The sequence below is a fragment of the Mandrillus leucophaeus genome, unplaced genomic scaffold (genome assembly GCF_000951045.1).
Source record: "Mandrillus leucophaeus isolate KB7577 unplaced genomic scaffold, Mleu.le_1.0 Scaffold196, whole genome shotgun sequence".
Classification (NCBI taxonomy): Eukaryota; Metazoa; Chordata; class Mammalia; order Primates; family Cercopithecidae; genus Mandrillus; species Mandrillus leucophaeus.
Genome location: NW_012101987.1, coordinates 2,555,153 through 2,571,471, shown reverse-complemented (window position 1 = coordinate 2,571,471; position 16,319 = coordinate 2,555,153). Strand labels below are relative to the sequence as shown.

Genomic DNA, 16,319 nt, shown 5'->3' with positions numbered 1-16,319 from the left:
GTGGAGGCCTGGGGAATTTCTTCAGACCCCCAATAAAACTTGTTTAATCCTATAAGGCCCAGGAAAGGCCTAGGCGAAACTCTTGATGGGCTTTTGTTACATCCCAGCCTTTGTATAAGGTCACTGGCTTTTTTTTTTTTTTTTTTTTTTGAGACGGAGTCTCACTCTGTTACCAGGCTGGAGTGCAGCAGCACAATCTTGGCTCACTGCAGCCTCTGCCTCCAGGGTTCAAGCCATTCTCCTGCCTCGGCCTCCCAAGTAGCTGGGACTACAGATGTGTGCCACCACACCCAGCTAATTTTTTTGTATTTTTAGTAGAGATGGGGTTTCACCATGTTGGCCAGGATGGTCTCGATCTATTGACCTCGTGATCTGCCTGCCTTGGCCTCCCAAAGTGCTGGGATTACAGGCGTGAGCCACCACGTCCGGCTGGTCACTGGCTTTTAATACTTTACTTAACCACTCAGTCAGTACTGAAACAGTTGTTAGTGAGGTCTGGCCTGCCACAGTATTACAGATACAATAGTATTGAGCAAAGCTAACTAAATTGACTGGATTGCTTTTGTAATTGCAGATTTACTTAGAATGGAAAAAATATGTTGACCCTTATAAAATAGCCATTAGAAGGCCTATGTGCATAATAGAACCTCATGCGTCTTCTGCTATTAAAGTCTAACATTACTAAATTCAACAAGGCTTCAATGCATGATGGTAGAGCACATTTTCACCAGGTGAAGAAAGCCTTTACTAGTCTACTGACTGAGGAGAGTAAAACCCTTTATAATCAAGAACCCAGAGATTGAATCTGCCTGCCACCTACCCTGAAGCAAGACTTCAAGACCTTGAACATTGGATTGATAATCTCACAATTTAGAAGAGCCCCTCCAAACTCTTGCCATTGTAAACCCATAGGAGATTTTAAGGTAAAGCTAACCAGGAAAGTTTGTCCTCAAAAGCAGATGGCCGTCTCCATGTAGACAGCTTTTTTTCACAAGATCAAAAATCAAGACATCTCGTTATCACGACACTCTTAGTTCACAGTTTGTTTATGGTTCTACAGACAACAGAAATTTTAAAAAGTGGTCTCTTGTGTGCACTCATGGGGGTATACTTACATGTAGAGAATTTTATAGTCAACATTATATATGAGGAAACTTATTCCTTGAAAGGTAAAAGAGGAAGGGCCAATGTGGGTGAGAAGTTTTAATGAAACATTTGTTTTCTCACAATACCAAAAACAGAATATTGGTCCACTGCTCTTAACCTATTTCATAAATTAAAAAGAACTTATTCAGAATAGGTTAAAGAGCATTGCCCGGAGGCCATTACTCTTCTGAATGGGTATCATTGTTTAGAGTAAATGAGGCAATGGTTACAAATTTATCCCTCTCAATAGAGCTCTATAGCAGATTATACCATAAAGGCTATGCTTACACAATAGACTTTAAATTTTCTCACAAAGTTGTGCCAAATATGATTTCTTTTGATTACTTACTGGATAAATATATATCTGTGCAGTTGCTAATAGCTGCCTATGGAGAACTACAGCAGGTATTATAGAGATGCAGTTGTAGATGATTCATGAACAGGCTGATTAGATGAAATGAGTAGACCATTTATCTAGCTAATTATTTGATCTATTTAATTTTAGTTGGTTGTTCATGGGGACCCTGGCTAAAAAGCATGCTTCAAACTCTTGGTATTATCCTCCTGATAGTCAAATTAGTAATCTTCCTACTGCACTGTATTCTCTCAAAAGATATAAACGTTTGAATATAGTCATTTGTAGAATGTCAAATGGTCTCTCTTTAACTAGAATGATAGAAACTCAAAGACATATGTGACTATGAAGACACCACAACCTATGAATGACATGCTAAGGACAAAAAACAAAAATAGTGGAAACTGAGAGTGGCACTAAAGAACCGAGTTTTGGTCACACTATGACCTATGTAAGAACTTAACCAAATAGGGGGAATTTTTTAAAGAAAACTATTGGAGGCCATAATTCTGGACTGGGCTTATGCACTAGGTCCAAACCAAACCAAAATGAGTCACTCATGTTAGATGTGACATAATTAAACTAAAAATGTAAGGCAATAGGTAGATTCTAAAACTGGCCAGGTTTTATTTTTCTTCTGTAAATAGCAGATTTCAACACAAGGAGGTCCCTGTACTCTAACACTTTAAAAAACAAATAAAAATCATTTCAAAATAATAAGCTGAAGTTTTTATTTCCACTTTACAAACCCACAGTTCTGCTATTTCACAGTCAGATTTGAGTCCAAATAAGTACATTTTTGATGGTGACAAAGTGATATTAATGTCTAAAGTTTTGGTCTCAAACTTGAGAAGACGACAAAAGAGAGAAATTGTTAAATTAGTTATAGCCTAAAGCTTCCCTCTTTTATGTTTAATTTTGGTGAACAGGATTTTTTTTTTTTTTTTTTTACATAGTAAACTTAGTGTTCAAATAGGACGAATCTTAAGCTGTAATAAATCTGGCTGTTTCTGAACCTCACTTCCATTTTCTATATGTCATTTTGCTTTTCTGGTTCATAAATCTTTTACCAACATGTGGCTGTGCTGGAGTCTCTCCGAGCCTACTCTGGATCCATAGGTTACCTGATTTGCAAATCACGATTTTTTCATTTAAACTCTGTTAAATTTAATTTTTCTAAAGTTTTCTTCTTTTACAAATTTTCAAGTTTTTTAGTACTGAAAATAAATAATGTGTTATTGAGCTTTGATTTTCTAAACTCATTCCACAGCTATTTTCTCAAATAATAATAATAATAATAATTATTATTATTATTATTTTTGAGTCAGAGTCTCACTCTACCACCCTGGCTAGAGTGTGGTATAACTAATCATGGCTCACTGAAGCCTTAATCTTCCAGGCTCAAGCAATTCTCCTGCCCCAGCCACCTGAGTAGCTGGGACTACAGGCATGCAAAATCATGCCTAATTTTTAATTTTTTTTCATGGACACTGGATCTCACTATGTTGCCCAGGCTGCTCTTGAACTCCTGAGCTCAAGTGATTCTCCTATTTCAGCTTCCCAAAGTGCTAGAATTACAGGTGTGAGCCACCATGTACTTCTGCAATTTCTTGACAAGATTATTCTCAATAATAAACAGTGCTATATGCACACAAATATAAAAGGAATCTGGCTTCTATTTTAGAAGTTTCACTCTCCAGGATTTCAAAGGCCTAGGGCAGCTACTTTAGTATTATAGTTTGATCTATGGAGGTGCACGGGCTTTGGAGTCAGAGAGTTGATCCTGAAGGCGGGGTGCGGTGGCTCACGCCTGTAATTCCAGCACTTTGGGAGGCCGAGACAGGTGAATTGCTTGAGGTCAGGTGTATGAGACCAGTCTGGCTAACATGGCAAAACCCCATCTGTGCTAAAATAAAAAATTAGCTGAGTGTGGTAGTATGCACCTGTAATTCCAGCTACTCAGGAGGCTGAGGCATGAGAATTGCTTGAACCAGGAGGCGGAGGTTGCTGTGAGCCAAGATTGTGCCACTGCACTCCAGCCTGGGCAACAGAGCAAGACTTCATCTTAAAAAAAAACAAAAACAAAACAGTTGATACTGAGTCTCAGCCCAGCCAGTTAGTAGCCGTGGTTCTTTGGACAAGTTTCTTGATGTGAAAGAGGTTGTATGAACCACATATGCAAAAAAAAGGCAGAATGACACTGATTGCAAAAATTGTAGCAAGTTTTCATGCCTCCTATATCCATTGCCAGGTGCTTTCACAGCTGTTGCCATTGAAATACAGAATTTGTTTTCCAAACCATAGATCTGGCTGACCTTACCTGCTCAGGACAGTAGAAAGCTGTGAACATGATAATGTGCTAGTTTGGGGCCTAGGCTCCAATGGTCTTGACTGCTTCTGTTTTTCTTTCAGGATGCTGCCATCTCCATGACGGCCCATGTTAGCCAGGTGGAAAATAAGGGGAGGAGAAGCAGGGTGCCCCTGTTGACAGCCCCAGAAGCAGAAGCTCACCCCCAGAAACACAGCTGCCTAGTGAAAAGACAGCTGATGGTACACGTCTGAAGGAGCTCAGTTGAGCCCAGCCTAAATGGCTGAACATCTCAATTACAAGCAAATAAGTTTTGGATGGTTTGTTATGCTGCAATAGCTAACTAATACATGTACCCTGTGCAGATGGAATGCCAGGATTCAGTGACAGGTTGATTACTAGTTACCTTCTGACAGTGGACACCCTAAAGGTACTGACTTTTTTTTTTTTTCCTCCTGATTTGAAGTTGTATGTCTTCTAAGACAATGTTGGGTAATGCAGAAATACAGGTAGACATGTATGTGTGTGATTGGTGCTTTTACTCACACAGTACCCCACACCACAGGAGAAAACAGATAATCACAGCCTGACCATTAGGGCCAAGGCCAAATAGCAAAATAAGTTTGCCTTTAATTTGTTTTCTTCATATCTAAAAGTTGGAGGTTAAGACTGTATCCAGACCTGAAAACAGAGTTTTCTTCTCCTGGGGCCCCAGAATTTTTTGTTCACTGTCTGATCTCTGGATGAAGGGTGGACCACAGGTGGCAAGCAGTGGTCTACCTCTGGTTATTTTATTCTTGCTGCCCTCTGCCCTTGCTATGGCCACTATCTGTCCCACCCTCAGAACTGAAGGTAGATGTTAGTAGAGAGAGGCTGTCCCCTCACCTCTGGCAGAAAAGGGATGTTCAGGGCCTCCACCCACCTGACATCAGAGCTGCACTTCAACGTGGTAGCTGTTGGCCATGTGTGGCTCCTGGGTGCCTGGAATGTGCCTGATCTGAACTGCAATTTGCTAGAAAAGTAAAATACAGAGTTGGTTTTGAAGATTTAGTTCCAAAAATATATATAGTGCCTTAATAATTACATATTGCTGTGAACCCAGAAAATCTGAGACAGGTCTCAGTTAATTTAGAAAGTTTATTTTGCCAAGGTTGAGAACACGCCTATGACATAGCTTCAGGAAGTCTTGAGGACACCTGCCCAAGGTGGTCAGGGAATATCTTGGTTTTATACGTTTTAGGGAGACATGAGACATCAATCAACATATGAAAGAAGTACATTGGTTTGGTCTGGAAAGGTGGGACAACTTGAAGCAAAGGCAGGAAGACATGAAGCTGGAGGGAGCTTCCAGGTCACAGATAGGTGGTTACATTCCTTTGAGTTTCTGATTAGCCTTTAGTTTCCAGCTTGAGTTTTCCTTAGTAATTTTGGGGGCCCAAGATATTTTCCTTCCACGTAGCTCACATATTAAAATGACAATATTTTAAACATATTGGGTTACATTATTACAATCAATTCCACGTGTTTCATGTTTCTTTTTAAAGTTTGGCTACTAGAAAATTAAAAATTCAAATGTGGCTCACATTTTATTTCAGAGGACTGCCTCCTTTTTAAAATGTTAGGCTGCCTGCTCAAAGGACCAGAAGCCAGGAAGGTGATAAAAGCTAAAATTTCAAAGTAATTGTTATTATATTATTTTCATCTGTGACTAGCCACATAGTATATTATTTATAAATGCATATGACCTTATACACAAGGTTCAATGCAAACACCCTCTAGGGTGGGCCTGGCTCAGCTCAGAGGAAAGCCTGCCTGAGAAAGCTGCAGCTAGGCTGTCACTCTTCATTCAGCCCAGCAACTGATCACAACTTCTGTCACTCAGGGCCTGAGGGGGTGGGTCTTAAACAGCATCCAATCAGGGATGCTGGGCGGGGGACAGTCCAATCAGGCACGCAGCTGGAGCGGACAGGACGGCTTCCGGGATATGGCGGGGCGTTTGGCTGTGACTGTCTCCAGAGCTCCAGGTCTCGTCTTCATTTCTGTGTCTTTTGTTCCTAGAGGCCCAGCCTGTGTGACCCTGTGACCTGCAGATATTGGGCGATCCAGAGCTAAGACTCCAGGACCCCCTGGCAGCCTAGAAATGGTGAGTGCCGGGTCTGACATCCCGAGAAGGGGGGGAGGGGCTGGCCGGAACCTGGGGAAGTGGCTGTGGCGGACTTAGGTCTTCACGCAGTCAGCTCCACGATCTGCGCCCGGAGTTCTCCTTGGCCAGCTCGGCCTCAGTCCCCTTCAGCCATAAGATGGCGGCTGTGCTGATAGCCGGGCGCTGGGCGTCCTGTCTCTTCCCTCCGCAGAGACTGTGCCCTGACCTGTAGCCCTGTCTGGGCAGCTCTGCACGCGCAATTCCGCAGTCTCTCCCAGATTGTGCAGGAACCACGGGAGAATCGTGACTCGGGGTGCGGGTTCATGAGCGGGAAGAGCTTTGATCTGTGGGGTTCCCAGTTCCTATTTTCTCCTATTGAAAATCTATGGGAGTGGCCGGGGGCGGTGGCTTACGCCTGTAATCCCAGCAGTTTGCTGGGAGGCGGGCGGATCACTGAGGTCCGGCATTCGAGAACAACCTGGCCAGCATGGTGAAACCCCGTCTCTACTAAAAATACAAAAATTAGCCAGGTGTGGTGGCAGGCATCTGTAATCCCAGCCATTCGGTAGGCTGAGGCACGAGAATCGCTTAAACCCAGGAGACCAAGATTGTGCCATTGCACTCCAGGCTGGTTGACACAATGAGACTATCTCTAAATAAATAAATAATAAAGGGGAGTCACCGCAAAATATTAAATAATTTAATCAACGAGTGATTCTAAAATTGTAAAGCACCCAGCTGTGGGATGTAGTTTGTGGTCCTTTGGAGGAACTTGAATGAAAGACTGTGCGTGATACAAAAACGCGAATTCAGTAATCGGTTAGGTAGAGTTACGTAGTGTCTTAATTTCCATGTTGAGCGTACAAACTTTCCTGATTATGTAATCAGAGCTTAATTCCAGTTTATAGTTTGTTAACCCTGTATTTGTTTTCCCCAATGTAGTAATTTACAAAAAAAAATTTTTTTTGAGTTAGTTTTTTTTTTTTTTTAAAGACGGAGTTTCGCTCTTCTTGCCCAAGCTGGAGTGCAGTGTCGCGATCTCAGCTCACTGCAACCTCCGCCTCTGTGTTCAAGTGATTCTCCTGTCTCAGCCTCCCGAGTAGCTGGGATTACAGGCAAGCACCACCACGCCCAGCTAATTTTGTATTTTTAGTAGAGACGGTGTTTCTCCATGTTGGTCAGGCTTGTCTCAAACTCCCGACCTCGGGTGATCCGCCCATCTTGGCCTCCCAAAGTGCTGGGATTACAGGCGTGGGCCACCGCACCCGTCTTGAGTTAGATTTTTTAAAAGTAGGAGTTCAGGGACTACGGCCACCTCAGTCGAATTGCCTAGCAGTTAACTATTTTCACTCCCTACACAAAACTGATCTTCCCCTGCGTTTTTCATAGGTGTTCTAAGCAGGGTCTCAAGTCTGCCCTCACGCCCCCTATTCCTCCAGCCTGACTCTGGTTTGCAGTAAAATACAGAATTTCCATTTCCTCCTGACAATCCCAAATGCCAACTCCCCCTCCCTAATTCACACTATTAACTATTTGTCCTTTAGTGTACGTTTTTGATACCGTATTTTAATTAAACATTTTTTGACAAAGCATTGGATGGCACATTTAAATAGATTCGTTTTCTGTTTATAAATATTTTCCATAAGAAGAAAGCAAGGAATAATTTTCTGACACTGTATTGTAAAACAATCTTTGTGTCTTTTCCTTTTATCTTCCCTTGGCGTAGAGATCTCATGAGACTGTTTTGGCATCAAGGTTTTTCTTGGAAGTTTTGTGGGGTGATGTGTCCTCAGCCACCGTTTAGTTTTTTTCCTGGTCCTGGGTTTCAGTACTGTCTGAATAAACCAAGGTCTCAGTCATGGCTATGTCTGGGAGACTGTCTAATGAATATTAACTCCTGGGTCATTCTCTCCCATAGGACAACCTGTGGTATGGAGTGTAGCCTCTTAAGGGACCAGGTGGATGCCCTGGGGCTCAGAGGAATTTCCTGGTGTGCTCTTCCTTTGAAAACCTAACCCCTTCAGATGTTTGAATTGTCTTCGCCCAGCCCAACTTTCCTTTCTTGCAGACACATTGCTAGTCAGCCAATCAGATGCTGGTATTGAGTTGAAAACAGAAATAATTTCTGTCCCTGCCCCCTAGATTCTCTACAATTTGTGAAAAAAGAGTAGTATCTCTGCCAGGCACAGTGGCTCACGCCTGTACAAACCCAGCACTTTGGGAGGCCAAGATGGGCAGATCACCTGAGGTCAGGAGTTTGAGACCAGTCTAGCCAACATGATGAAACGCTGTCTCTACTAAAAATACAAAATTAGCAGGGCGTGGTGGTGCATGCCTGTGATCCCAGCTACTCAGGAGGCTGAGGCAGGAGAATCGCTTGAACTCAGGAGGTGGAGGTTGTGGTGAGCCAAGATCGTGCCATTGCACTCCAGCCTGTGCAACAAGAGCGAAACTCCATCTCGGAAAAAAAAAAAAAAAAAAAAAGGTGGTATCTCAAAAGGCAAAAGAAACCCTGACCCCGGTGATGTGAGGCAAGAAATTGCAAAGTAAAATGCACTTGGAACACTCACTGGAACAGAGTGCAGAGTCTCCGGAGAGGGTGGCTATTGAGTACTTAAGTGAGCAAGATGGGTGGGAAAATCTGTCAAGTGATTGAACTCGACACATGAGTCGGACACATCTGTTTTCTTATCAGCACTGCCAGTCCCTGGGTTTGTCACTTTGAAAAGATTTGTTCACTTATATTGACTTCAATTTTTTAACTCTAAATTGCAATTTATTAGTAGAGCTTGAAAGGTAAGAAAATATTTACAAAGGGCATAAAAGAGGTGGGTTTCAGAAAAATCTAATCTTTTTTTTGTTGTTAAAAATTCTTATGTACCTTTTTCTTTCTTAGAGTGAGTTTAGGAATTTTCTCAGGCATATTATTTTTTTTTATGGATTTCAAACAGAATTCCAAGGCTTAGATTTTGGAATGTTAACAAGGAAAAGAATAGGGAAAATCTCGCTTCCATTTTGGCTGTAGAAAATGAATACATTTCCAGAAGAAAATGTTGTAGATAATAGGTGGGTTACATGAATTCGTGAAAACATCAGTAGTTTTTTCAGGGTAAATTTTTGACAGTGAATATCTCTGTTCTATATCCTGTTATCTTTATTTCAGAGTGTAATGATAAATGTTTTAGATGAAACCTGGTACCTCCTACAAATTGTTCCCATATGACTAATTGTTTACTACATGATTTTTTTTTTTTTCTTTTTTTTTGAAACGGAGTCTCGCTGAAGGCTGAGGTGCAATGGTGCAATCTCGGCTCACTGCAATTTCTGCCTCCTGGGTTCAAGCAATTCTCCTTCCTCAGCCTCCCAAGTAGCTGGAACTACAGGCACACACCACCATGCGCAGCTATTTTTGTGTTTTAGTAAAGACGAGGTTTCACCGTGTTGTCCAGGCTCGTCTCGAACTCCTGAGCTCTGGCAGTCTGCCCCTCCCAAAGTGCTAGGATTACAGTCATGAGCCACCGTGCCCGGCCTAGTACATGACTTCTTTTTTGAGACGGAGTTTCACACTTGTCGCCCAGGCTGGGATGCAGTGGCACAATCTCAGCTCACCGCAACCTCGGCCTCCCAGGTTCAAGTAATTCTCCGGCCTCAGCCTCCCTAGTAGCTGGGCTTACAGGCATGTGCCACCACACCCAGCTAATTTTGTATTTTTAGTAGAAACGGGGTTTCTCCATGTTGGTCGGGCTGGTCGAACTCCCGACCTCAGGTGATCTGCCCACCTCGGCCTCCCAAAGTGCTGGGATTACAGGCGTGAGCCACCACACCTGGCAACTACATGATTTTTAATGGAAATAATAAAATAATACATTTGTAAAGGAATAGATACTTTTGCTTTTCTTATTGAGGTATGAAATGTAAGCATTGTAAAATTGCCTTTTTTTTTTTTTTTTTGAGATGGAGTCTTACTCTGTCACACAGGCTGGACTGCAGCCCCCACCTCCTGGGTTCAAGCGATTCTTCTGCCTCAGCCTCCTGAGTAGCTGGGAGTACAGGCGCACGCCACCATGCCCAGCTAATTTTTGTATTTTTAGTAGAGATGGGGTTTCACCATATTGGCCAGGCTGGTCTCGAACTCCTGACCTCGTTATCTGCCCGCCTCAGCCTCCCAAAGTGCTGGGATTACAGGCGTGAGCCACCGTGCCAGGCCAAAATTGCCTTGTTTTTATATGAACATTGTTTGAATAATTTTGCTGGATTTTTCAAACACTTTTCAAAGACCAAGTGAATAACTCTGACATGGAAATTAAAGCTTGAGCCCAGCGACTCCAAGCTAAGGCTAATATTGAGCCTGCAAAAGAAGGTTTTTTAAGGTCCAGCTAGTTCTTTCTGGGGAGCCTCCCCTGCAGGTGTCCCAGCCTGCGCACCCCAGCCATGGAAGGAGCCTTTATCCTGAGAGAAGCTACAGAGCCCTGGAAAGCTGGGGCCCCACAGGCAGATGCAGTTACGATTAAGGTGGAAGGGGACTGGGAGGATCTCACTGAAGATAAAGTTGTCCTTGTTTTGAGACAGTTTTTAGACTTTGTAAAATAGAACAAAGTTAGATTTGTGTAAAAAAAGAAAATTGAATTATCAAGGAGTATTGCAACAGGAGGAAGTACCAACCATAAGAGCGTTAAGGATTGCAAAGTTTAGGCAGACAAAGGCTTTCTCTTTTTTCTTCTTTTTTTAATCTTTTTTTTTTTTTTTTGAGATGGAGTCTCACTCTTGTTGCCCAGGCAGGAGTGCAGTGGCGCGATCTTGACTCACTGCAACCTCCACCTCCCGGGCTCAAGCGATTCTCGTTACTCAGCCTCCCAAGTAGCTGGGATTATAGGCGCCCGCGACCACACCTGGCTGATATTTGTATTTTTAGTAGAGGCAGGGTTTCACCGTGTTGGCCAGGCTGGTCTCAACTCCTTACCTCAGGTGATGACAAGGGCTTTCTTTCATAGGGATGAGCAAACAAGATTAGAAAAAAGATGGGAGGGGAATGGCAAATGGAGGGTAAAAAATCAGATTATAGATCAGAGAATGTTTTATCCTGAAGCCAGCGTGTTCTTAAAAGTGACATAGAATGGGATTGTATGTTGGCTCAGACGGATGGTAGCCCAAAGTCCAGGAGCCTCTTGGAAGGAGATAAATTTAAGTGAGGTCTGATGTGGAAGTACAGGAAAGTGGTCCCAATCCAGACTCCAAGATAGGGTTCTTTGATCTCACGCAAGAAAGAATTTAGGGTGAGTTCATAGAGTAAAGTGGAAGCATGTTTATTAAGAAAACAGGAATAAAACAATTGCTACTTCACAGGCGTAGCAGCCCAGAGGGCTGCTGGTTGACCACTTTGTGGTCATTTCTTGATTATATGCTAAACAAGGGGTGAATTACTTGTGCCTCCCCTTTTTAGACCGTATAGGGTAACTTCCTGATGTTGCCATGGCATTTGTAAACTGTTATGGCGCTGATAGGAGTGTAGCAGTGAGGACAGTTTTGGTTTTGGTGGGTTTTAGCTGGCCCCTTTACTGCAGTCGGTTTTATCAGCAAGGTCTTTATGACCTGTATCTTGTGCCAAGCTCTTATCTTATTACACGACTTAGAATACCTTAACTGTGGGCCGTGAGCAGTCATCCCAGCACTTTGGAAGGCTGAGGCGGGCGCATCACATGAGGTCAGGAGTTCGAGACAGCCTGACCAACATGATGAAACCCCATCTCTACTAAAAAAAATACAAAAATTAGCCGGGCATGGTGGTGGGCGCCTGTAATCCCAGCTACTCAGGAGACAGCGGCAGGAGAATCACTTGAACCGGGGAGGCAGAGGTTGCAGTGAGCTGAGATCACGCCACTGCACTCCAGCCTCGGTGACAGAAACAAGACTCCGTCCCCCCCACCCCACCCCCCGAAAAAAGGATGCCTTAACTCTTTGGGAATGCAGCCCAATAAGCTCTGGTTTATACGCCTCTGACAGAAGTATTTTATTTTTACCACTGAAGACAAATTCAGCTAATATTTTTATGAGAGCAAGAAAATGTTCAGTCTATGTCCAGCTTATGTGACAGGTAAGAACAGAGAGCACCATCTAAGTCTTAATGGGAAGGGTGTTTCTTTCCATGTGCTCCATGTTTCTGGAGCACCCAAAGGATAGAGAATTTTATTAATCACAGCTGTTTCCCAGGATTATCGATGTGCTTTTTAGTTTCCCACCTCTTCTCTTTTCCTGTGCATTTCTTCCGTTTGACTTCTCCTGGATTGTATCTTTTATAATAAACTGATAAACATAACTACAGTGTTTGCTGAGTTCTGTGAGTAGCTCTGTCCAATTATTACACTTCAAAGAGGTTTTGAAAGTCCTGAATTTTTAAAAAGCTCAGAAGCATAGATGGGCCCATGGGGTTTGTGACTGGCATCTGCAGTGAGAACAATGTTGTGGGGACCGAGCCCTGAATCAGGGTCTATGCTGACTCTGGGTGGTGTCAGAATTCAAATGTTAGACAATGAGTTGGTGCTGGAGAATTGCTTGATTCTCAGAGAACTACAGATTCAGTACCAGAAAAAAAGATATCTTGGAGGCCTGGCCTGGAATAAAACTCTGGGTGTCTGGGAATGGGAGGCTGTGCTCTCCTGTACACAGGCCATTACACTGTCCATTGTCTTGTGATTCCAGGTGTCTTCTTAGGGTAAGAAAGGATGAAAACTTGGAACGATCTCTGATGATAGACCCTCTTTTCCCACAGGTGGCACCACGGGATTCCCACCCACTCACACACCCTCTAGACATTGACATGTCCACATCCCTCCCAGAATGAGGCACCATCCTCAGGAACTTCACCACAGCATTTCTGATCCCAGTGTTTCTTCCCAGAAATGCACAAAAGTGTGTACAAGTCTCCTGGAGTGTTCCTACTCCCAGACACAATCTCTAGCAGCAACCTCTTTTTCTCCACCTACTTAAAGAGTTCTGGGCCACCTGTTCATAATCTTACCTGCCTCCATGGACCTAGAAATAAATCGGTACAGCCCCACCTGGGCTACTATCTGTAGCACAAACCAGTCTTTTCACCTACATAGCACTCTCCCGAACTAATCAAGTTTTTTCCTTTTATTTTTGTTCTAGGGATACACATGCAGGTTTATCATATAGATAAAATTGTGTCATGGAAGTTTGGTGTAGGTTATTTTGTCACTGAGATACTAAGCATAGCATCAAACAGGTATTGTTTCTGATTCTCTTTGTCTTTCTAACCCTCCACCCTCAACTAGGCCTCAGTGCTTGTTCCTCTCTTTGTGTCCATGTGTTCTTGTTATTTAACTCTTATAAATGAGAACATGCATTTGGTTTCTTGTTTCTGCATTAGTTTTCTAAGGATAGTGGGCTTCACCTCCATCCATGTTGCTGCAAAGGACATGATCTTGTTCTTTTTTTTTTTTTTAAATAACCACACAACATTCCATGATGTTTATATACCATATATATTTTATACACACACACGCACGCACACACACACACATATTTATTTTATTTTATTTTATTTATTTATTTTTTGAGATGGAGTCTAGGTCTGTTACCCAGGCTGGAGTGCAGTTTTGCAATCTGGGCTCACTGCAACCTCCGCCTCCCACATTCAAGCGATTTCTCCTGCCTCAGCCTCCCAAGTAGCTGGGATCACAGGTATGCACCATCACACCCAGCTGATTTTTGTATTTTTAGTGGGGACAGAGTTTCACCATGTTGGCCAGGCTTGTCTCGAACTCCTGACCTCAAGTGATCCGCCCATCTCAGCCTCTCAAAGTGCTGAGATTACAGGCGTGAGCCACTGTGCCCTGCCACCATATATATTTTTATTTTTTTAATTATTTTATTTTGTTTTATTTCCTTTTATTTTTTGAGATGGAGTCTCGCTCTGTCGCCGAGGCTGGAGTGCCGTGGCATGATCCCTGCTTGCTGCAGCCTCCACCTCCCAGGTTCAAGCGATTCTCCTGCCTCAGCCTCCCAAGTAGCTGGGATTACAGGTGCCCGCCATGACGCCTGGCTCATTTTTGTACTTTTAGTAGAGACGGGGTTTCACCATGTTGGCCAGGTTGGTCTCGAACTCCTGACCTCAGGAGATCCACCCGCCTCAGCCTCCCAAAGTACTGGGATTATAGGCATGAGCCACTGTGCCTGGCCTATATTTTTAAATATTATATTTTATTTATTGGGGAGACAGGGTCTCACCCTGACGCTCAAGCTGGAGTGTAGTGGCATGATGTTGGCTCACTGCAGCCTCAACATCCTTGGCTCAAGCATTCCTCCTACCTCAGCTCCCCAAACAATCCTTCTACTTCAGCTCCCCTAACTTAGCTTCTCCTCCTCAGCAGTCCCTGTAGCTGGGACTACAGGTGCGTGCCACTATGCCTGGCTAATTTTTCTTTTTCTATTTTTTGTAGAAATGGAGTTTTTTCATGTGGCGTTGGCTGGTCTCAAATTCCTGAGTTCAGGCAATCCACCTGCCTCGACCTCCCAAAGTGCTGGGATTACAGGCATGAGCCACCGTGCCCAGCCATACAATATTTTTCTTTATCCAGTCTACCGTTGATAGGCATTTAGGTTGATTCCATATCTATGTTATTGTGAGTATTTCTGCAGTAAACATGCACGTGCATGTGTCTTTATGGTAGAATAATTTATATTTTTGGGGATATATACCCAATTAGAAGGTTGCTGGGTCAAATGGTACTTCTGTTTTTAGTCCTGTGAGGAATCACCACACTGCTTTTCACAGTGGTGGAACTAATTTACACTCTCACCAGCCGTGCATAAGCATTCCCTTTTCTCCACAACCTTGCCAGCATCTGTCATTTTCTTCTTCTCTTTTTTTTTTTTTTTTGAGACGAATCTTGCTCTGTTGCCAGGCTGGAGTGCAGTGGCAGAATCTTGACTCACCGCAACCTCTGCCTCCCAGGTTCAAATGATCCTCCTGCCTCAGCCTCCCTAGTAGCTGGGATTACAGGTGCGCACCACCACGCTCGTCTAATTTTTGTATTTTTAGTAGAAACATGGTTTCTCCATGTTGGCCAGACTGGCCTCGAACTCCTGACCTGAAGTGATCCTACCTGCCTCAGCCTCCCAAAGTGCTGGGGTTATAAGTATGAGCCACTGTGCCTGGCCTTTTTTTTTTTTTTAAACTTTTTTAATAATAGCTATTCTGACTAGTGTGAGATGGTATCTCATTGTGATTTTTCTTTGCATTTCTCTACTTTTAGTGATAAGAAAGATATACTCATCAAATGCTCGTTAGCCACATGTATATCTTTAGACAAGCATCTGTTCATGTTTTTTGCCTACTTTTTAATAAGGTTGCTTGTTTTTTTCATGTAAATTTGTTTAAGTTCCTTTTGGATTCTGGATATTAGACCTTTGTCAGAAGCATAGTTTGCAAATACTTTTTTTTTTTGAGATGGAGTCTCGCTCTGTCGCCCAGGCTGGAGTGCAGTGGCTGGATCTCAGCTCACTGCAAGCTCCGCCTCCGGGGTTCACGCCATTCTCCTGCCTCAGCCTCTTGAGTAGCTGGGACTACAGGCACCCGCTACCGCACCCGGCTAATTTTTTGTATTTTTAGTAGAGACGGGGTGTCACCGTGGTCTCGATCTCCTGACCTTGTGATCCACCCGCCTCAGCCTCCCAAAGTGCTGGGATTACAGGCGTGAGCCACCGCGCCCGGCCAATATTTTCTTTTATTCTGTAGATTGTCTGTTTACTCTGACTGGTTTTCTTTGTTTTTTATTTGTTTGTTTTGCTGTGAAAAAGCTCCTTAGTTTAATTAGGTCCCATTCATCAATTTTTGCTTTTGTTGCAATTGCTTTTGGTACCTTCATCATAAAACTTTGCCAGTTCCTATGTCTAGAATGGTATTTCCTAGGTCAACATACAGTATTTTTTATTTAAGTCTTTAATTCATCTTGAGTATATTTTTGTGTATGGTATAAGAAAGGGGTGCAGTTTCAGTTTTCTACATAGTGTTAGCTAGTTATTCTAGCACCATTTATTAAACAAAATCCTTCTTACGTTCCTCTTGTCAGCTTTGTCGAATATCAGATCGTCGTAGATGTGCAAGCTTTATTTCTGGGCTCTCTATTCTGTTGCATTGGTCTATGAGTCTGCTTTTTACCAGTACCATGCTACTTTGGTTTCTGTCGCCCTGAAATATAGTTTGAAGTTGGGTAATGTGGCTTTGTTTTTTTTTTTTTTTTTTTTTTTAAATTGAGACAGAATCTCACTTTATTCCCCAGGCTGGAGTGCAGTGGCGCAGTCTCGGCTCACTGCATCCTCTGCCTCCCAGGTTCAAGCAATTCTCC

At 43.1% G+C, this 16,319-nt stretch overlaps 2 protein-coding genes across 2 annotated transcripts in view; one reads left to right on the top strand and one right to left on the bottom strand.

Moving 5' to 3' along the window:
* The window catches only part of LOC105538628 (zinc finger protein 708), a 315,682-nt gene that overhangs the window by 256,160 nt on the left and 43,203 nt on the right, over nt 1–16,319 (bottom strand). The gene's annotated exons all lie outside the window — the stretch shown is intronic.
* Nucleotides 5,749–16,319, top strand: part of ZNF429 (zinc finger protein 429) — a 37,904-nt gene continuing 27,333 nt past the window's right edge. Inside the window, exon 1 of the mRNA XM_011978535.1 lies at nt 5,749–5,952. Coding sequence (XP_011833925.1) covers nt 5,950–5,952 — 3 coding nt within the window. The 5' untranslated portion in view covers nt 5,749–5,949. The remainder of the gene's footprint in view (nt 5,953–16,319) is intronic.